Source organism: Melanostigma gelatinosum (genome assembly GCF_949748355.1).
Source record: "Melanostigma gelatinosum genome assembly, chromosome: 22".
NCBI lineage: Eukaryota > Metazoa > Chordata > Actinopteri > Perciformes > Zoarcidae > Melanostigma > Melanostigma gelatinosum.
In genome coordinates this window covers 6,440,728-6,462,921 of record NC_136655.1, presented here as the reverse complement: position 1 = coordinate 6,462,921, position 22,194 = coordinate 6,440,728, and the positions used below count along the sequence as shown (strand labels likewise).

The window sequence follows — 22,194 nt, the reverse complement described above, 5'->3', positions numbered from 1 at the left end:
ATCCAAACACCACCGTGAGAAACAGTGATCACGGCAAAGGGCCGGATTGTTTTGACGCACACTCCCCTCACTTCCCCTCCACTTCCCCTCATTCCTGACGTGCAATGAAAAGTCATCTGAGGTGGGATTGCCTTGCATGATTCTCCCCTTTTGCTGAATATTTCTGTCTCTTTCTGTTTTCCTCATCACAGTTTTCTTGTCTTCTATGTGGGCACATGAAAGAGGACTATGCCAGGGTGTGTTTATACATACATACGTGTGGGCAAACATGCGTGCAAGCATCAAGGACGGGGCAGGTCAACAGGACATGACTCGCTCAGCCACAACAAAAACCCGGCAACATTTGTATCCCAAAACAAACCCCGCTCACGTCTTGAAGTGCTTGCATTCGAGTCAGTCTGGTTTGGCCGCTACAGCAGGCTGTCAGCGTGAAACTCGGTGCCGCATCCAAACATGGTCCGGACGCAGCGGACAGCCTCACCATCTGTCTTTACCGAGGTAAAAATAAAAAATAAAGCTCTGGGACGCGGTGTCACCACGGCAACGTTGACAGAACCTATGGATACAGATGTGCAGGCTGCTGCAGCTGCAGTGACAAACAATAGAAGCAGTGGAAGGTGTGAAATGAGGAAGTGCTTTGCACGAGCACTGCACAGTGGGGCCATTGTTTCAGGCTATTTTTGTCTCCGTAATACAAAATAAAAAAAGGATGTTCCTACAGATCTTTAATCAACTGTTCACATGCACAACAGCTATGAACATTGCTGATTGAGTGGTGGATGGTGAGAGAGACACACGGGGCATAAGATGACAGAATGAAGGTTCATTAGGAAAGAGAGAACATCTTTTTGTCGGACACACCTACAGACCTGTTAGATGAACTCAAGTACCCCTTCATTGATGACACTTCTTATGTTTCAAATGTGTTGCCACCATTTATCGATGAGTTTTAGCTTACTATTTCATCCATTTATCAAATACTATATTTCAACAACCTTTAACTTCAGCGAGGGGGTTTTCTATTTCAACCATTTGGCTTCGTTTAGCTGCTTTAACTTCTCCACTTGCTTTATCATGTATACTCTTAATCGCAAAGCAAGGTAACGAAGTGTTATATCTGACTCAATAAGTGTTTATTTTCTTAATAAAAACACTATTTATAGATCAAGTTGATGTTTCTAAATGACCCTGGCTACTGCAGAAGCCGCGCTGGTTGGTAACACTGACCTAGGGCCTCTCATTGTAGCCTAAACCAGAACAAAGGGAAGTTTACAGTCTCAAATGGTACACAGAGGTGAGCTGTATGTGTGTGTCAGAGTATCTGCAGGCAAATTATAAGAATTTGTCTCTTGTGGTTTTATAAATAGTATTTCTAAACTTGTAAATTCGGTTAATCCCACAGAATGATGCTGTTGGTGCCCGAAAGGCTCCATTTCCTTCTCTACCCTGTGCCTGCTTTCTATCCGCTTTAGTGTTACTGCCATGACCATAATTCATGTCTGCACTCAAGACTATAACATTTGTTATCAAACATGTAAGGAGAGAATGATTTATTAAATGAGCAAGCACAAAGCTAAACAGAAGTAAAACGGGGTCAAGGGCACCCCTTGCCCCGTCTATCGTGTCCCCTACTTCCTCTGGTCTGGGAGCCTAGAAATGCGGTTTCCAGACCTGTCAACAGGGGGGATCTGAGGCCTCCCTAAATCCCACAATGCCCCTGGCTCCCTGAACGGTCCTTAAAAACAAGTGTTTTCTCAAGACTCACGAAAGACAAAGACAAAAGCCTGAGACGGACACAATCCAATCAAACAGGACTGGCAGTTTCTCCAGGTGTTTTTGACCAGATGTTTTTATGAAGACGCACAGAGGCAAGGACTAAAAGCTAAACATTCTGGAGATTTATTTTTCAGTAAAGTGTATATAAAACAAAACAAGATGTGGCTGAAAGTGATACAGAGGCCGCATAAATAGATTGCAAAAGTTAGATAAAATCATACATATCATCAAAACGAGCAGGAGAGAAAACATACACAACACAATCGCTCAAGTGTGCCGATACAATCATGTGTAATCATGACCTCTCAAGCAGTGTATTGTAATCACGGGCATATGTTTGTTCATCAACATGAAATTCTGTCTTCCTCAACTCTTCAGGCCGACGACAGCGTAACATCTCGGAGACAGCAGGGGATCAAAGAGCTGCACCAGCGCAGAGAACGATAAATCCTCCTGTAGGACACAAGGAAACACAATAGAACTGAATAAAAAACACGTGGATATAAAAGTCTAGATCCTCCTCCCCAGTTTGGCTTTGTGAGCCCCCCCCCCCCTGGCATCCTCTGCTGTGTGACGTTCTCCCTGTAAAAGATGTCTCTATTGAATCCCCAGAGAAGAAACATCTGTACAAATATTGTGTCAGGTGGAGCCCTGTTCATGTGCAAAACACGTTTGTCTTCCTTGGTGGCTATCTGTGCAGTAATCGGTCATTTTGGAGAAGAAACAGGACGAAGTCATCGGCCACACTAGCTACTTTTGCTGCATCCATTAAATGACGGCAGAATGGAAAGAATGGGAAAACCCATTCATCCTCTAATTGAATTAGTCTTCACATTAAATTTGATTTTGATCTAACTGCAAAAGCTGCAACTGGTTTTCCCATGAAAAGGAATAATGTTTACCATGTTATCAATCTTGGTTTCGCAAGTTAGCATGCTAACATTTAAGTTAGCACTGCTGATGATGGCGCTGTATGGAAAGAAGGGATCACCAAAGTGAGTTATGATTCATCCTCTGGGAACCACGACTGTCTGTGCAGTGGCACATCTATCCAATAGCTGTTGAGACGTTTCGCTCTAAAGCACAAATGTCAACTTCATGGTGGAGCCAGATGAAAAAGTCAGGGGACCCCAAAGGTCCGGAAGATTCATCCTCTGGGGACAATGAATGGCTGTGTGAAATACCATGGCAATCCGTCAAATGAGATATTTCTGGACCCCAGTGGTGGACCAACACACCAACATCCCATCGCTAGAAACAGCACACACACAACACTAGTTTCCTTGATTGTTTGAGGAATAAAACTCTTCGATCACCAACGCATATTTCATCCGACACTTTTTGGCCCTTTGACCTTTCAGCAGACATCGCGTCACAGTGTGCACATCGCTTAACAAGTGCATCACTGTTTGACGATCAACGCTCTATGGAAACCTACACAGAGCGACAGTATGTTTCTGAGTAATAATCACAACTCATGCTGCAGCACGCTTATCATCACATGGATCATATTCACATCCGTTCATCACCTCCTCTTTTTCCCTCCTCTGCTCCTCCTCCGGGGAGATCGCTGAAAGCTGCGCAGCGCTCTCGACGTGATGTAGTTTGATTTCAGGACCCTGTTGAGGAAGTCCCATCTGACACACAGCCACGCATGCAATCACGACTTCAAAAAGCTTCTCGGCTTCTACGCGTCCCATCAGACTCGACTCGGGCTGAAGATTACGGGATGTTGTGCTTGGCTGCAGAAGCATGACACGTCATGGCTTTAATTTAGTCGACGCCTATATTATTGTCAGAGATCTCAGCTGAGATTTCGGCATCTTTGCTTTCATCACACGGGAAGCAAATTTTAAAATCCCAATCAACGAGCTGCACGAGCAGATTATAAAGAGGAGTCCAGCTGGGACGGGGAGGAAGAGTGAGGAAGAGTGTGTCACACGGCTGCTGTGGAAATGAAGTTATGACCGCAGTTTTTTTGTTTCTAGTTTGTTCAATTTCTATTTGGTTTCACAGGAGGTTTTGAGACATTTATTCATGAAATATATCAAATGATTCATTGATTTATTTTAGAGATAGAGATGAGAGTATCTTTGGGTTCTGAAATCAGCAATTTGAAGACATCAGCACGGCCTCTGGGAGCTTATAATGGTCTATTTAACTCGTTGCTGACATTTTATAAACCAAACAATTTATCTACTAATTGAGAAAATATACTGTGGATGTCCTTACACATAATAAAGTAAAAGATTGTAAGTATTTTTAAGTCAGTTAGGAATCTTTTTTTTATACCTGCTCCACATGCCTTTTCTACATAATCATGAACTAACCACTAAAGTTGGCGGACCACAGAAACAAATTTAGCTGGCGCTCTATTTCTACATCGACACAATCTCTCTGCTTTGTGTCTATTCAGCGTGACGTCATATCGTGGGAGCAGAGCCACGCCTCCAAAATGAATTCAGATTATTTTTGCGACGACCGACTGATGAGCGTGTCCCGACTGAGATGACTTTACCTGCTCCTTCAGGTAGCAGAGGCGATCCAGGAGGATCAGACCTTCAATGCAGGGAGCCAGGGTCACCTTCAACTGCACAAAGATGACGACATGAGATGATTTTAAATATATATTTCTTGATTTCATATCAGTGCTTTTCTGATGCAAAGCTGCTTGTAGGTTATCCCTTTTCCAGCTACTCCCAATACTGACTCTTCATACTGAAACCCACCATGACCAGTGTCTTCCCAGTAGCTGGTGGGCGATCCCCAAAAAAAGCATTCTACTGCTTTGTGTCCCGACAGAAAATTGGTATGTTGGTTGACACTTCAATTAGTGGTCTCGGCTGCAACCAGAGGCTGCTTTTCTTCCCGTTCTGTACAAAACATTCCCCAGCAGACTATACGGTGATCTCACTGAATGGTCTGCAATTCATTGGCATTACACATCTCATTTTAACAGGAATGAAAAATGTTTTTCTCAGCTAAATCATGACCGAGGACTCACCATATTAAAGGCATGCATCTCGCCCATTCGTGGTCTGTACGTGTCGTGGTAATCCTGGACGTCATCGTCAGAGAGCTGACGAGAAGGAGAGCATCGTACGTGAGAGTGCGGACTTTAATGAATGAAAGTGGCATTGAATATGAGGGCATGCATCCTGGTCCCTAAACACCGACGAGGAAACATTTTCCCTCTAATTCTGCCAAAACGAGGACTACCACAGTTGGTTTCTGGGAAGCCTTGTCCTGATATTCTGGCCCTCACCTTCCATTCGTCCAGTTCCAGCCTGCGTAGAGCTCGACGGACGTAGTCCACGAAGGAGTTAGCCTTGGAGTAGACATTCCCAACTCGCTTCTCACTGCGGAGCGAACACAAGATACAGGTCTGAACGTCTCATTCCTGCCCGGTGACACAAACAACACCAGCAACCGGAATCAAACAGTGAAGACACTTCTAAAAGGACTAGACTGTGATGAACAGGTGCTGCTTACAGAGACGTAATGGTTATTCAATCCTGATCTGATGCTGGTCATTAAAGAGAAGGTCATGGAGCGGGGGGGGGTCAATGTCTTTAAAGGCGTTTGTTAAGAGCTAATGGAAATCTTCTTATAGCTCAGTTTATCTAATTAGAGGAGAGCAATGGTGGTAATCAAGTGAGGATCTGGACCTCATTCCTCATGTTCCTCTCGGAACAGAAAAGATCCGTTCATACAAATAAAAAACAAATCCAGCTTTTTTTCTTTTGTCTTTATCCAATAATGTGTTCATTGTTCTTATTCGTTATCTATAAACTTATGAACGTAGCCGCTGACTGCAGAAAAGTGAGAGAATTGAACACATTTGGAAACCAAACTAGTGTCTTTTGTGTTACTTCGTGACTGTTTTTGTGCACATATGACGCATATATACGGCTCACCTCCTTTTATCATCGTATATTTGAAAAATATACTTATATATATTTGAAAAAATGCATCGCACACATTCCTAGAGCCCGAGATGACGTCTACAAAAAGTTTGTTTTGTCCAACTTAAAGTCCAAGACAGCCAAAAATAATCAATTTAGAAAAATACAAACACATCTGAGGAACTGGAGCTCAGCAATTGTTTCTCATTTTTTGCTCGAAATGAATCAATCAATTGATTAATCAAAAAAAAAAAAATCTGAAATTGACCACTTTGTTTCAGCACTAAAGTCAACGATGCAAATATTTGCTCTGCTACTTTGCTCGTTCGTAACCAAACTAAAATACTCTCGACTGCCACTGAAATGAAGTGCGGCGCTCACATGAGTTCCTGTGTGTTGACACTGTGAAATAACACCCGGAAGACATTTTAAGTGCTGTACACTTGCTGTAATTCCCTCCCATTAAAGTGATGCCAGATGCAAACCGCTGGATGATACCTCTTAAAGCAGCCGTAGTGGTCCCTCAGAATAACGTGAAGGACGGCTCGGTAGAACAGAGACTCCATCTGAATCTGCAGGACAGATCAAAGATGCCTCAACATGATGCAGTTTGCTGTATTTCTGAAAGAGGTCGCGTCTCGCTCAGCGTGTGTGTATGGAACACTTGATGAATATTGCTGACAGGTTCCAAGCCTGATGCAAGAACTAGCAAGCAATCAGCCTGCTCTTTGGATTCAGACCATTACTTCCAACAAGTAATTAATCTCCCCGTGATTGCATTAATATTTATAAACATTCCATATTAATGGATGGTGGGATCGTGTATCAGGCTTTTGGCCCGGAGCTCCGAAATAAACACACCGTAGTCGATCACAGGCTTAAAACAAAACCGGGATGAACGGCCTGATTGTTTGAAGATCTACGATGAAGATAACGCAGTCTGGAGTGATTGTGAACACCGATGTTTGAAAGAACTTCACAGATTTGTTTTGATGGGTTTGAAGCAATGACAGTTTGGAGAAAGGCATTTAATGCGATGGTGGCTATGAATTTATAGATTGATTGCAATTAGCACGCATGACTTACTTACCCCTTGGCCGTGTGAAACTCTCTCCAGTGCCTGTTTTATTTTTGAAAAATGGAAGAGCGTTCAGACAATTCTTGGGAAAAACTGAGCTTTAGCTGTAGTCGTGAGGTAAAAAACTGCTTCATCAACATACCCTCGTACAGTAAATACATTTTAAAAAGGGCCGTTAACATGTTTATGTGGGAAGGATTCGCGCTGTCGCACAAACTCACCAAACAAGCCGACATCCTGGCGTTTCTGCCGCAGAACCAGGACCGGTGGCGGAGGTACTGGCTCAGAGGGAATCCACACACGCCGCGCGAGCACTCTGCGAGGGAACACACGGAGATAACAACTGATGGATCCCTTCCGGTTGATCAAAGGCGGCTTTTCAATTGACGGCAATCAGGCGGTGTGAATTTGGAATATTTGCAAAGGGAAACTTCAAGAGAGCAGTAGGATTTTATTTCTAATTTATAAAGACAAAAGAAATCCATCCTCTTCTTTTATGTCTTTGAACAGAATAATTAAGATAAAACTCATTGCTCAAGGGCAGATTACAGCACATACAGAGATCTGTTGACAGAAGCTAGCCTCATGTTGGCCACGGAGTTCGCATCTGAAGTGCCCAACGTACAAATATTTCGGATGTGTCCTAGTGGTGCCATGGTACATTTGCAAATGTTTTGTGAGGCGACACGCTGGCTCCAGAGTTTAACACGCCAGAATGTACTTAACTTGTTGTGAGTAAACAGCACGGCAGACATTGGACTCCGGATTCCACATAAGGTTCTAAACGTGGACGCAATTAAGTAATCGCTTCATTCCCAAATCAGCATGATCACGTAAATTAAGCGATAATAAAGCTTTTCAGCTCTTTAGCTCTGTTTTAGTGTGTGGTAGGCCAACACAGGGGCTGGCCTGCATCCCAGACTGCACTGTAAGGCCAACAGGGGAGAGAACGTGTGTGTGTGTGTGTGCCTTTGTTCACTTCTTTAAGAGATCAAGCTGGAGTTCGGGAAACAAGCGTGGAAAGAAGTGTTTTCAATGAGCCGTCGCGGTATCATTTTTCCGCTCGCTCTTGGCTGATGCCACGACGGGCCCCCGATGGCGCGAGGGTCGCAGGTCACGCCGCTAACGGGAGATGACGCGACACGGCATCGACTGTCTGTAGCGAGGGCTCGTTCTTATCGTGAGGCAGAGGCTGCAGTCACTGCACGAGGACGCATGTCGACGACTTCATACCTCGTAAACTGAGCAGTGAAGGAGTGTGAAAAGAGGACGGTGTCGGTCTATTATCCTGAAGCCTGAAGCTAACTAAATAACAGTGAAGTCCGACTAAACCAAGAGCATACAACACGCTAGACGTGGAATCAATCACAATTTCAGCAGCCTTAAACGGCTCTCCTAAATCCCGAAATCCACTCTGATGGCTCAAACGGCGCGTTTCGGAAGCTCAAACTCAATCTCCAGAAGCAGGCAGCTTGGCTGAGTCTCCAGACTCTCAGCGGAACATTTGACCTGTTTACTGTAAAATATGACTGGAAGTGTTCATGTGGCTTCGCGTGGGAAGGTAATATTTCCTTTCGGATTGGGTCAGAGTGATGAAGTGGACGCTGCAGGTGTCTGAGCTTTCGAGTTATGGGATGTGTGTGAGTGAAGAAGATGGAAACCATATGTTCCTTTAAAAAACTATCACAGCTTTTCTAACACAGAGAGAGACAGACACACACTTATCTGTCCCTGGCTGTGATCTGCATTACTGTGTGTCACTGCCAGTGTGTGTGTGTGTGTGTGTGTGTGTGTGTGTGTGTGCGTTTGGTTACCCTGTCCGGCGGCGGGTTCAAACTCCTCAGACAGCAGGTGATAGCAGCAGCCCACGCTGCAGACTGCGGCCAACTCCGGTTTCGCCGCAAACATCCTCAGGGTGCTCGGAGCCAAGTCGCCGCACGTGTGCAGGCCGACCATGACCGCATCCTGGAATCTCGGAGAAAGCGTGCGGAGAGAGAGAACAGAAGAAGGGGAGAGGGAGGAGGGGTGGGGGGGGAGGAGATCGATGGTAAAATGTGTTGATGGTGACACGCTTGCAGATTTGGCACCGCAAAAAAACATCGAACATTTACTCCAGTAATGCGAACTCCAGCTGCTGTGGGAATCGAGCTTTGCTACTATACTGTGCGGTTGGCCTCCTATCGGCACCACCCCCTGCTTCCCAAAACACACAGTAGATCTATTCCCAATCTCAACATTTACTTTTCTTTCTTAAAACTTTGGATCTGCTCACCTCCAGCTCGTTGATGAGCTCTCGGAGCTCCGTTTCAGCGGTAACGTAAGAAGTGAGGGGAGAAAACATGACGCTGGCGCCGGCGCTTCTGTTCTGAGCTTTCCTCTCCAGGTTCTCCCTCTTCCTCCTCTCCCTCTCCTCGGCACTCAGTTGGCTGGAGGGAACTCTGGGGGATGCAGGCTGTATCACATCCACCGATAGGGCGCTGAGGAAGAGCTCCTCTGTGTCTGGGTTCGACTCTGAATGCCTTTCCACTGTAGGGTTGACGTCTGATAGGCCGATTAACACCTCCTCCTGAGACACAGTTCCTACCCCATCGCCATACACGGCATCGTCGTCTCCATCTAGTCCAGGCTTTACGTCTACTAACTCCTCCTGAGGTGAAAGTGTGGCCTCTCCCTGTGCCATCACTGCCTTGTTGTGTTTCTGGTACGCCCTGGAGAACTTTTTCATTTTCCGGTTCCTCTCCTGGGCCCCGTGGGTGTTGGTGCTGGAGGAGTCGATGCCGTAGACCCGGAGGCCGTATTGCAGAGACAGAAAGGAGCTCAGGTAGCCCTTCCCCGAGCCGACATCTATCACCTGGACGGGAGAGAGAGAGTAACCAAATCAGGTTGCTGGGATAAAAGTTCTATCAAACGTCTCCTAAACAGAGCCTTTAAGGTTTTCATTGCAAGTTCAAAAATGTCACTCGACCTGTTTGACTCTGCAGCGCTGGGCCAGACAGGCCACCACCTCAGACATGGACTTGACCTCATGAGATTTCTTCGAGTTCATAAACTCGTCCGTCACCAGCTCAGCATCTGGGTTAGACAGAAAAAGAGTCATATTTGCCTGCAATGTACCTTTACGAAATAAAACACACAGCTGGACATTCCTTGACTGGTTTCCTATACCCTCAGCATGGAACAATGTGCTCAGACAGTCCACTCTTTCCTACCTATAGCTGCTACTGGAGCACCAGACTCCGGCCCGTTCCCTCTGAGGACCTGCAGTAGCTCATCCCTGCTCATGCAGACTCCAAGGCCAGGGAGAGAGTGGGCCTTGGCCGCCTGGAACAGTTCTCGGGTGTCAACCAGCCGGTTTGTATCATTGCAAAACCCAAATGTGGTCCCGGTTTTCTCCGATTCTGGAAACAGACACAGGAACTCGTGGAACTTTGAATTTCAATCTGTGTTTATGATAGATACTACAACTATACACAATCAAATATAAAGCAAAGATATATGTATGGGGTATTTTACATGTAAATGTATATTTATATGGTAGTTACCATTTGCTTTGTGTTCTGGCTCCCCCTGCTGGTCACTACATGAACCAACCGTTGACAGGACCTGCTGAGGTGGCACGGCCATGAAGCGGTTCCACGCGTCGTGAGTGTAAAACTCCACAGTGTGAGCATTGGCGATGCTCAGTGTTACAGACAGAAACCGCTGAACTGCATCTATTCGACGTTGAATTTCTGTGAGGCTGTATTCAGCGGATAACATATTAAAAAGCTCTCTAAAGGAGGCCCGAGTGAAGCATGTGAGTAGTCGTCCACTGCTGATGTACGCCTAGACATAAGCAGTCGAAAAGACTGTTCGATGATTTTACAATATGTATTTATTGAAACAAAATATACAGTAGCGTACATACAACGGTAGGCAATTCATATATGCTAAAATACTGCATCAGATTTGCCTCCGAAATTCCAATATATTGTATCAAAGTTGGAGGATCCGTCATTGATTACTCATGCCTGCCGTAAATGCGTCATCACACCGCGACTGTGAGGAAACGGCATGCGACCCGGACCCGCATGATTGTGGTAAACATTTGACTTTTCCTGGCAAGTTTCAACTCAAATGGCGCCGACGAATCAACAAAGGAATACTAAGAAGTTTACCGCGAAAGATGGCAACTGGAAGAAGTCAAACAATAACGGCCAGGGTGTCAAGCAGAAGAGGAAATGGGTACCCGAGCAGAAAGTATACGAAGGCAGTGTTAAGGAAGGTAAGTGAGGAACAGCAGTTTGATACATGATGGGAGTTAGTATATAAGTCACCCAGCTCCATTTAAAGAGAACGACAGCCAACAATGGGAAACAGCATATCCACATCTAAAGTTATATATATTTTGTATCTACTCTACTGCGAAATATCTGAATTTAAACTGTCATTTCTACGTGACACACGTTGAGCTTAGCTAAAATCGTATTTTTCCAAATATATCATGACTTTAAATAAATTCGGCATTTTAAGGTCCACCAAGCAAACCTGTATTAAAATATATTGTTGACTTAATTACCAATGGTATGCCTTTGTCTTCCGTCCTCAGGTCAGGGGTTTGCTTTAAAGAGGAAAGAAAAGGTCAAACATGAGTACAACAAGCTGCTGCGGAAGGAGAGGAGGAGACACCCAGAGTCCAAAGCTCTGTACAAGCAGGACTACCCGGAACACCTCAGGCACCTATACGAGGCCGAGGCCAAGAAACTGAAGAACGAAGCCTGGACCAATCGACTGAACAGGAGTAAACTGAGGATGAAATGGCAGGAGAAGGAAGAGGAGAGGGGTGAGAATGAGGCTGCTGCTGCTGCTGCTGCTGAGGAGGAGGAGGAGGAGGAGGAGGAGGAACCCGATCCAGATCCAGAAGTTACTGGTGGTTCTGAGCAGACAGATTCTGCCACTGAGAATCCTGAAACAAGAGCAGCCGCAGAGAAAGACGGGTGAGAAAATGTTTTAACTCTAATCTCCTAAACCTGACTTTGTGAGATTCAGAGTGACTTTAAGTGATCTAAGTGACTGTATAAATACATAGATAAGTTAAATCACTACCTAAACCTGTGATGAAGGGAACAGTTTAATTGGAAAACATGAACATTTCTTGAATTGGAGTGCTGAGCAGATTGGGAAACAGATTAATACTGCCTGAATGATATTTTCTTCCAGTCTTCCAATGAGCAACCGCATGAGGAAAAAAGTGCTGAAGAAGACGTCCTACCAGAAAACAAAAGAGGAATTTGAGGCAATCACAGAAAAACGGAAAAAGAAGAAAGAGGTGAAATATTTACCTTTTTTTTTATTGTTTATTTGTTAACATTTACCTATGACTCCAAATAAATTGCAGTCTGACCGGTTTCTTTTTCTTTTGAATGCATGTCCTGTGTAATCCCAGGAGTATCTGAAAAGCAGCCAGCAGCGAGACGAAGCCATTCAGAAGTACAAAGAGAAAAAGTTGCAGACGTTTCAGATGCTGAGCAGAAAGACCAAGAAAGGACAGCCCAATCTCAACCTCCAAATGGACTATTTGCTTCAGAAGATCACCCAAGGAATCGGGAAATGACTCCCAAAGTCAGAGCTGGTACTGAAGAATTAAGAGAGTGGACCTTTTACTTTTATTCGACTGTGGTATTGAATCACTCTGTTACAAATGATAACCGGAGGACAATCAGGATTGCGCTTTTCATACACATTAAATGCTGTTATGTTTCAGTATTTTGCCCCTAAAAGACAAATGAAATGGCTCATTTTAAACTCAGCCCACAAGAGGGTGTCGTAAGACACGGAGAGATGGGAAAACATGTTAGACTTTTATTAATCACTGAACGTTTTAGCTTCATGTAAAGCGCTGTTCATTTCAAATGGTCGACACATCCCACATGTAGCTTATTACCATGAAACCAAATCATCATTACATGAGCTGTCATTTAGCAACAGTAAACCAGTTTAGAGTTATTAACCCACAAACATTTACAAATCCTTGAATTAAACGTTATAATCTGTAATATTCTGATTTAACTTTGGTAATGCCGAGCTGTAATTAATAAAACCTCTGTAAATAACATTTAAGATGCTGGTCTGTTCTTAAGCCTGCTGTCATCAGGCGATGTTTAAACCTGTTGCACACACGTAGTCCGCTTAAAGCCAGCTCACCCAGCAGCCTCCTCCCTCGGTGGGGGAGCAGTGTGCGGACGCAGGCTGAAAAGCCTCCGGGCCGCTTCCTCATGACATCACATGGTTGCAGAATGATTTCTCTGACATTCGTTTGTGAGGCAAGACTTCCTAAACACAGAGCGCGCTCACTGCTCTGTTGATGCTGAGAGAAGACGAACGGCGTCCATTTCTTGTGCTTGTCATTTTGTGAATGGTAAGAGAGCTTTCCTTCTGTTTCTGGTTTATTTAAAGATGCTGTTTGTAGTAGTATGTTAAAGCTGTGTGTGATCTGGTTAAAGTAGGAAGGTTTGGAGCAGAGAGAATTTGCCACAAGTTTTGTGTTTGTTTTAAAGAGAGGTCCAAAACTTTCTGTGTCCTTCATACTTCATATTTAGAAGAGTTTTTGGTAGTAATGTTATTCTACAGAGGCTAGCATACTTGAAGCGTGTGCATGAAGGGAATGCATGTGTTCAAAAGTCCGATGAAGATACTAAAGGGAGTGTAATGTATTTAATGTCTAATTTACAGTCCTTAAGCATTACGTTTTGTTTGGTGCAAACGTCTCACGAACAAATAAAACGAACCTTTCCACCACGAGAGGTTAGTCGCCGTATCTCGACTGCGTCTTACATTTCTGCAAACTGCAGCACAGCTCTTTACAATGCAAGCAAGACCGCGCATCAAAAAGTTGTCTTGCGGTTAAGTTGTGGCGATAAAACAAGACACCACTGTTTCACACATCACAGCTCTGAACTGAGCCGTGACTCGGCCTCTTGGAAACGGCTCTGGCGGTCTTGCGGGCATTATGCTGTCATGTGTTCTGTACGGCCGGGTATTAAGATAATCCTTTACACTGTGTTTACATGCCTTTTGTGAGTTGCTTGTTGCTGGCTTATTAGAAAAGGGAAGTACTGTATCGTTGTGAGAAGTGTGGTACTGTTGCATTTGACCACCAGTTCACTCAAAATGTCACCTTCTCAGTTAAGTTTGACTGCTGTATTTATACTATTTCTCTCTGTCTCACAGGAGCCTGCAACCATTTTCGGTATATATAGATAAGCCACAAAGTTATCAGTGATCTCATCACCTGACGCTACTTCCTGTCTTTGTCGTCATGGCGACTAAGAGCCCCAGAGCACTGGATACAGGGCCAATGAGGAGGCCTGATGTCTGAGTCTACTCCTGAATGAACTGAAGCTCATGCCACTCACACACACACACACCTTTTAAAAAGAAGTCCCCGACATGGAGGAGGAAGGCCGGGTGAACGGCCGCGGACTGACCCCAGGGAGGAGGAACTCTGACTCGGGGCGAATCGCCCTGCTGGACAAGACCAAGGAGTTCTTCCAGACCTGCGATGTGGAGGGCAATGGCTTTATATCCCGCACCGATATGAGGGTGAGAGAAGCAGGATGTGTGTGCGCGCTGTTAATGAGTTTCTATCACGCTGAAGTTGGATTGAGGGGACTAAGTCTGCATACCTTAAGGGATCTGAGCTGTCCAGTTTATCCCCAGAGGCATCAATGTCGTGTATTACAGCTGCAATTTAGTTTTATTTTCTTAAAGACAAATCTGCTGAATACCTTTTTGGTTGTAGATAATTAATGGTTTGGTCTTTTAAAATGGTCAGATGTTTTTGCACATTTTTGCATTTCTTTAAAAAAAAAAAGAAGAAACTGTTGCAGTTGAATATTCTGTCAACTAATTAATTCATTTATTCATTGTTTCAGCTCAGGCTGATTATATATTTCCTTTAAAGCACAAACGTTTTCTTTAAAGAGTTTTTTTTTCTTGCCTAGTTGCCTTAAACTCATTGTTTAAGGTTTTACATTCTGTCTTTTAACATCTCCTGATGCTCTGCGAATGCATTCAGCCTCCGCTAAGAAGAACGACAGGTCGAGGGGCCACGCATATCCCTGTGGCACAAGCAAGTGTCCCGTCGTGATGTAACGTCGGTGAATGGCAAGCGGCAAACGCCGTCATGTTTGCCGATATTGCTCGATTCTAAAATTCTTTTTTGTTTTTAAATTTCATCTTATAATCCCCATTTGTATAGAAGCACTTCACCCACTCATCACACTCCAGCAGCTGGTGAAGTGGCAGAGTAGCACCATTGATGGAAAGGTTTAGGAGGATAGGTTCACCACACACACACACACACACACACACACACACACACACACACACACACACACACCATTTTACTGGCAGGAACAATACACGCAAGCCTCTTCAAAATGCTAACATCCACGCTGCAGTGTCGTTTAATTAGGACAGGGCCCTTGTGAGCATCAGGCCTTTTGTTGCTGTTTGTTCAGCGGCACATAAAAGAGCCACTTTGTGCCAGTTTATTCTGCGATAGGTGAGCTATAGCAGTACAGAGCTGGATATGGCAGATTTAAGGCTCTGAATTTTTCGATGACATTTATTGATTTCGCTCAAAGTGTCTTAATCGAACTCGTCACTAAACACGTCCGTAGTCTATGATCATGTTTTCTATATGCTGAGGACTCCTGCTCAGCGCGACGGCAGTTTAAACGCCTCGTGTGTTTGTGTTTTCTTGGCAGAGGCTCCACAGGCAGCTGCCTCTGTCTGCAGAGGAGCTGGAGGATGTGTTTGACTCTCTGGATACGGACCACACTGGTTACCTCACGCTGGAGGCATTCTCCTCCGGATTCAGTAGGTCTCCTGCCGTCAGAGGCCTGAAAATCTCAAGTTTAAATGACAATGAAATACGGTGTCAAGTAGGACGTCAAAAGAGGAAAACTCAGATATTTTCATGGAAAACGATATGCATGTTGCTCCCTTTCTTTTGGTGTTTGAAGTCTATAAATGCTTTAGCTGGACTGTAATTTGTCGAGCTGTAAAGTTGACAGGATAATAACCCCCCCGAGTGTTTTCAGTCAAGCATAGGTGCGTTGTTTTACTTCACCGTTTCATTTGCACGAAGAAGAATGTGTTTTTTTTCCAAAGCTAATGTCCACATGCTGCTCTAAAAATTCTGCTGCCACCCATTCATGCGTCCATGCTGCCTCCTGGTGTTGGTGCTTCTCAGGTCAGTTCCTGCATGGCCGGAGGATCTCTGTGGCCGATGACCAAAGCCAGGCCCCCGGCCCCGTCTTTCGGGCCAAAGAAGCACTTTATCAGAGCCAATGGGAAGCCAAGCTGTCAGGAGGGGAAGACGACGAGGAGGAGGGGCACTTCTGTATGCTGCTGGAAAGCCTGGGGGCCAGTAATGTGTTTGAGGAGTGAGTGTAATCGCTGTAAATCCTTCCGTGTTTATGTGTTTTGTTGGTGTGTTTTGCTCATGAAAACACGCTGTGTGACAGCCACAATCCATATTTTACAGCCTGAGGTGTGCTTTAATTTGACTAATCTCCCTCTTTGTGTCTCCTCCTCCCTCCCTCCCTCCCTCCCTCTCTCCAGTCCAGGCGAGGTGCGCAGTCTTTGGGCTCAGCTCAGGCGGGATGAGCCTCACCTGCTGTCCAATTTCGAGGAGTTCCTGGCCAGGGTCACCCACCAGATCAAAGACGCCCACAAGGAGAAGAAGGAGATGGAGAGCGCCCTACAGAGGTAGAACTACACGGCTTGAGGTTGCACTCATGGCTAAAAGAAGAGCCTGTGTTACCTCAAAATGTAGTGTTTTACTCAATTTTTGTGCATTTGTTCTGCCTCTAAGTGTGAAAGACGGTAAAGTGGAAAAGAGGTGTGAAAAGTGAGATTAGATTCTGGATTAAAAATGCCACATTCCTCAATTGGTTCCCACACTTAGTGTTTGAGTGTACTTCATGTACCATTTAAAGCAAATGTTCTCATTAGACACCGAAATAATCTGTGACAAAAGTCTGTAGAAAGAAATGAATGAACAATAATATTATTATTCTAATTATATCAGTTGTAGTGTTTACGTGTGTGTAGTAGTGAATGCGTGTGTGTTTATTCTGTGTGTGTGTGTGTGTGTGTGTGTAAATGCATATGAAAGTTTGTGGCATTAGCTCACCTGGGGCCCACGATATTTAAGATATAAGTTTTGAAAACTTTTAATTAAATAGTTCGGGTTCATTTTGTTCCAGTGGTTTCTGTGATTTAAGCCGTTTGTAAAACATACGCAGTTCTCCCCTGGCACTGCATGCTACTTTGTAACGGCTATTATTCCTCTAGACTTCACTAATTGGCTGTTTGGGTCTTAACAATTGTCAGAGGGAATGTAAATACCACTCGGTATTCAAGTATTTACATGCAATTAAAGACACGGCTTTGAGCTCAACCTCGACAACAATGCTGCTCTGTTCCTTTCATATTATATCATGCCACGCTGCGCGTCTTTTCATCAGCTTCAACCTTTCATTAACCTTCAAATGCAATGTCTCTGCTGTCCCTCTGTGCAGGAAGGCTGCAACACACGACAGCGAGATCCGCTATTTATACGAAGAGATGGAGGCGCAGATCAAAAACGAGAAAGACCGGCTGATACTGAAGGTGCAAGAGCGCAAACGCACACGAAAGCTATCAATTCAACTCCTCTAGTGGCAACCAAAGAACTGCAACACATTGTTGTTGTTTCGGCCAAATGTTTCAAGTTCCCCTCCAGTCATAAATGTCTTTTGTTCATTGTTCCTTCACGTGGATGTTTGACCTTTACTCTGCAGAATATGTGTCTGTCTGGAAGGGATCTTAATCATGTGCCTGCTCCTTAACTATTTGACCTTTTCGTCTTCTGGCCCTGCAGGACGCCGAGCGTGTTCAGGTGCACAGCCACGACCTGGAGCATCAACTGTTCTCGAAGGAGAAGGAGCTGGAGCATCTATTCCAGAAGCAGAAACGGGTGCGTGTATATATGTTCAACACTCACATTAAATAAACAACATCCCGTCACACAACTTCTAGATATCAAATATTCCTTTGAAATGATATTTAGTCAAGAAGGGCTTGGTGCAACTCCGGCAAGACAACGAAGGTTGGATGTATTATTGCACTGAGGTGGAAAATAAAAGTAAATTCAAAGTGCTGAGGCATGTAGATGGTATTAATCCTTCCCTCTGTTGCAGGGAGGGGTTTAAGCAGCAGCCACACAGTTCCCTTTCCACTGTACACATACTTCAAGCACACTCAGCCGGCATCAGTGCGTTTTCATTCCTGCGAGTATCTCCCTCTCCCTCTCCAGTTAGAACTCCAGTGCCTCGAGCTGAACGGTGCGAAGCAGGAGAGCCACGTGGAGAATGTCAAGCTGAAGATGACCAACGACGAGCTGTCCCGAGCGCTGGACGGCACCAGCCAGGACCTGGGGCTGGCCCAGGAACAGCTGGCCGTGCTGCAGGAGCAGGCCGCCCGTCTGCAGCAGGAGAAAGAGATGTGGGTCCTCGCGCCTATTACACGTGCTTCATGATTGTTTGTCTGAAGAATCGTTGAAGACTACAAACGCACACACTCACTTGTTCGTCTCCTGTCTTGTTTCAGGGAAATGTACAGAGTAACTGAGGGACTGCAGCGAGAGAAGCAAAGTCTCATGAAGCAGCTCGACCTCCTCAGGTATGACATCCCATCATGAGCTCATATCTAACCCGGCTAATCTTTTTCTGGTTCAGTCATAATTGGCAAACCTTGTTAAAGGAACTGCTTTTCAGTGCATCCTTTTCCGCAGCAGATTCCATCCTTCTCATTCATTTCTCTCCCCCAGAGAGATAAACAAGCATTTAAAAGACGAACGGGACATATGCTGCGGCGTAGTGAGTATTTCATGTCACTGCACGAGCTGCAGCATCTATCGTGGCGTCATCCTGACTGATAACAAATACCTCTGTAACACTAACATACACTCCCTTTGTTTAAACAAGCCCCGGACCTCACTCAGAAAGAAGCAGAAGCAGAGAACGGGCCTCGCCAATGTATTTGATGACACCAGCCAGCCAGCGAAAAGGTGATTCATTTATCTTCCAAACACTCCTGAACACAAATCATCTGTGTTTCCTGTGTGACAAAGAAGAATTTCCGCCTCAGTTTGATGAGAAAATCACGTATCAAAGGAGGAAAAACAGAGGATATCTGATTCTATAATCCACTGAATTCACTTTTTTTGTTGAGATGAGACTAAAATCAGGAACCTTTGAGTGAATTGACCCGGTGTAACCTCTGTTTCTCCTGTTTCTTAAAGAGCCCCACTGTTGGTGGATGGGTCCTACCAGTCTCTGGAGGCCCTGCCTACAGAGCACCTTCATATCGTGTTTGTTGCTTCCTCTTCCTGTAGTGAGGATGACACCCCCGTTGCCGCCCCCTCCTCCTCCTCCTCCGCCGCCACCGTTGGCGCCCCCGCATGTCCGCAACGCCCCGCTGCGAAGAAAAACTCTGGCTTAGCCAACGGTTACGCCAACCCCGCTCCACCCAAAGCGCACGATGTGAGGCCAAAGGCCAAGAAATCCCCCGGAAAGATGGCCGCCGCTAAGAGGGTGACGGCGAAAGACAGAGGCCGAGCGAAGAAAGTAGAAGTTAAGAAGAAGGTGGAAGAGGAGGTCCTGGACGCTCCTCCAGATGGGTGGCCCCTCCGTCGGGTCATCTCCATTGAGGAGGACCACCTGCCCCACCTGCTCCACGGGGGGCCTCAACTTTTACTGCACCAGCTCAGTGAGGAGGAAGACGAGCTGGACGACGATGAGGAGGAAGAGGAAGCTCGGAGTGACTTTGAAACAAGTGTCGTCTTGGCAGCAGCCCTGTCCAGCAACCCACCCTCTAGTCACGCCCCCGTGTCGGCAGAAGCTCCTCCAGCAAGGCATTCCCGCTCAACCCACGCGAAAAAGACGGCAATGTCTCCTCGTGGACAGCCTGTCGGGAGGGAGACCCTCCAAGTATGTCCACAAGCTTTGGATCTCCAAATATGTTTTGATCCTAACGTACATGTGTTCTTACCTGCAGAGGTAATGAACCAGATTAACATTCTCTCTGCCTTCGCCCGTGTTTTATCTGCTTCAGAGGACAAAAGAAGGAGCGCTGTTTGCCCCGGACCGCCTGTTCAAAGTGGTCCTGGTTGGAAACTCGAGCGTAGGCAAGACGTCCCTGCTCCGCTCCTTCTGTGAGGGCCGTTTCCACCCGACCACAACTGCTACTGTGGGTGAGAAGAGGAACATCGCGATGGTATTGCGTTGCGTGTGTCTGTGGATGTTAACGCAGAAGATCGGAGCGTGACTTTGCATCACATGAGGGGGCTTGTGAAGTCACACTGCCCGTCTCAGAGTCCCGGCACACATTGTACTGCGGATTATGTCACTTCTGATGAATTTTTATCCTCGCTTTCATCTTTCTCAATCCTCACTCGAGCCTTGTTACCACCCCCCCTTCCTCCCCTTCCTCCCCCCTCCTCTGGAATGGGGCACAGTCGGTATCCCACCTCGCCGGACCCCCTAGTGGTCGCTTTTGTCTGTGTTGCTCTGTCAAAAAAGAAATATCTAATTTAAATTAAATATGAAAAGTGCGTCGACGTATTTTGTCGTGAAACTACACAAAAAAACCTTCGACCAAGAAATGAATAACGTGTCCTGGTTAAATGACGTTGATCTTTGTGTGCTGTTCAGGTGTTGACTACAGTGTGAAGACACTGAGCCTGGACAATATGCAGGTGGCCATGCAGCTTTGGGACACGGCAGGTCAAGAGAGGTGGGTTTCTGCTTAGTTTTAGATCCAAATATTTTGAAATACATACACTGTTAAAGTGTATTTCTGTGTCCTGTTATTCAGTATATTTAATGGATGGATTAACAGAAGGAAATCACTTTTCTTACACTTTTAAAGATGTCTTAACGCAACGATACAGTAGTAGTATTGTGTACTTGAATCATGTAATACTATCAGGTGTGTGCAGTGTAGTGTTAATCTCTGTCACTGACACAGGTACCGCAGCATAACCAAGCAGTTCTTCCGCAAGGCCGACGGTGTGGTGGTGATGTACGACGTCACCGCGAAGGAGAGCTTCAGGGCCGTGCATCCCTGGCTCAGCAGTGTCCAGGTCTGACCTTTGACCCGAGGAAGTCTTCTGTAAAGCGTGCTTTTCTCATGTGTAGAGTTGGAAGATTACACCGATTTTATTTGAATTGATGCTTTTTGGTATTTATAGGTTTATAGCATTTGTAGTTTCCCCAGAATGTTGCTTGTTGAACATTGTTTTCTTACTGTGACATGGAAAAATGTCTATTGTGACGAGCACTGGACTTGTTTTCAGGAAGCAGCAGGAGAAGGGATCCCCATCCTCCTTTTGGGCAACAAAATGGACATGGATGGAGAGAGGGAGGTGTCATTCAAAGAAGCTGAGCAGCTGGCTTATGTGAGTTTTATTCAAAGCTCGTGGATCGTTTCATTTGAAATGCTCGCTCAAAGTTTGAATTCCGTTTCGAACCCTGTGTAGGAAAACAAGGTGATGTTCTTTGAGGTCAGCGCCTACACCGCCAAGAACGTGACAGAGTCCCTCACACACCTGGCCCGGTAAGATCACAGCTGGGAATCGAATGAGGGTGTCAAACAATAACAGCTGTCTAGGAACAAACCGTACAGACTCCCTGCGCACCAGTCATCAGATGCATGATTAAATCACTGACGGCTCTTTGTCCTTGCAGCCTTTTGTGAGGAAATGGATGCGTGTGTGTGTGTGTGTGTGTGTGTGTGTGTGTGTACAGCGTCGGTGGCTCATGCAGTGTGCTCTCTGTGTCTCTGTCTTCACTCAGAGTGCTAATGGAGCAGGAGGACAGGGTGAGAGACGCAACCGTCATCCTGAGTGCTCTGCCCATAAAGAAGAAAGCCTGCTGCAAGTGAAGTGTAAACTCAATTTACGAAGTTCTAGATCTCCTTTTGACTCACACATGCACAACATGTTGGAAGTCCACACGGAGGACTGTGGAGCTCATTTCAACATGAAACCTTCTGTCAAGTTTGGATGATGAGGCTCAGAGGAAGGGGATCTAAAGTAAAAAAGAAGGTGCTGGCCCATTCCCTGTACATAACGCTGTGTTGCCAAATCGCAGCAGTGCTGTCTGTAAGATTTAAAAATAGAAACATATTCTGTATTATAATTAGTTTCGACAGAGAAATCATAAATAAATTAGTTTTTTCATGAATGAATGCGAGCATAAAAGTCTTGATTTCTCTGTATTTGTCTTGTGTATGTTGAGGTAGTTATACTTTACATGTAAGCTTAAACGGAACTAAATTATTTGGAATTCATTCAAATCGCTGTTAAAATGAAAATCATGAGAGAAAAAATTAGATTCTTTG

The 22,194-nt window shown here is 45.2% G+C and overlaps 3 protein-coding genes across 5 annotated transcripts; 2 read left to right on the top strand and 1 right to left on the bottom strand.

The window, feature by feature from the left end:
- Window positions 1-1,876: 1,876 nt before the first annotated feature.
- mettl25 (methyltransferase like 25) lies at window positions 1,877-10,645 on the bottom strand. 3 transcript variants are annotated; one of them, XM_079294595.1, is made up of 12 exons: window positions 10,302-10,645; window positions 9,969-10,157; window positions 9,725-9,831; window positions 9,032-9,610; window positions 8,574-8,724; window positions 6,981-7,075; window positions 6,772-6,801; window positions 6,180-6,253; window positions 5,042-5,135; window positions 4,781-4,855; window positions 4,295-4,366; window positions 1,877-2,229 (listed from the first exon to the last, which is right to left on the bottom strand). In XM_079294595.1, exons 1-12 carry the CDS (start codon window positions 10,516-10,518, stop codon window positions 2,143-2,145), a joined length of 1,770 nt encoding a protein of 589 aa, XP_079150721.1. In that variant the 5' UTR covers window positions 10,519-10,645; the 3' UTR covers window positions 1,877-2,142. The 3 variants fall into 3 exon arrangements, with proteins under 3 accessions (XP_079150721.1, XP_079150722.1, XP_079150723.1); XM_079294596.1 differs by lacking the exon at window positions 4,295-4,366; XM_079294597.1 differs by lacking the exons at window positions 4,295-4,366; window positions 4,781-4,855.
- Window positions 10,646-10,809: 164 nt separating this feature from the next.
- On the top strand, window positions 10,810-13,026 carry ccdc59 (coiled-coil domain containing 59). Its single transcript, XM_079294266.1, has 4 exons — window positions 10,810-11,023; window positions 11,348-11,735; window positions 11,959-12,067; window positions 12,185-13,026. Exons 1-4 carry the CDS (start codon window positions 10,876-10,878, stop codon window positions 12,350-12,352), a joined length of 813 nt encoding a protein of 270 aa, XP_079150392.1. The 5' UTR covers window positions 10,810-10,875; the 3' UTR covers window positions 12,353-13,026.
- A 1,161-nt stretch (window positions 13,027-14,187) lies between these two features.
- Window positions 14,188-22,147, top strand: cracr2ab (calcium release activated channel regulator 2Ab; the record flags this gene model as incomplete). The annotated part of the gene is made up of 17 exons (XM_079294593.1): window positions 14,188-14,340; window positions 15,510-15,621; window positions 15,998-16,190; window positions 16,369-16,515; window positions 17,331-17,421; window positions 17,672-17,767; window positions 18,107-18,294; window positions 18,400-18,471; window positions 18,620-18,668; window positions 18,777-18,859; window positions 19,094-19,781; window positions 19,906-20,044; window positions 20,505-20,586; window positions 20,821-20,935; window positions 21,149-21,250; window positions 21,332-21,408; window positions 21,648-22,147. 17 exons carry the CDS (start codon window positions 14,188-14,190, stop codon window positions 21,733-21,735), a joined length of 2,475 nt encoding a protein of 824 aa, XP_079150719.1. The 3' UTR covers window positions 21,736-22,147.
- Between the last annotated feature and the right edge of the window lie 47 nt (window positions 22,148-22,194).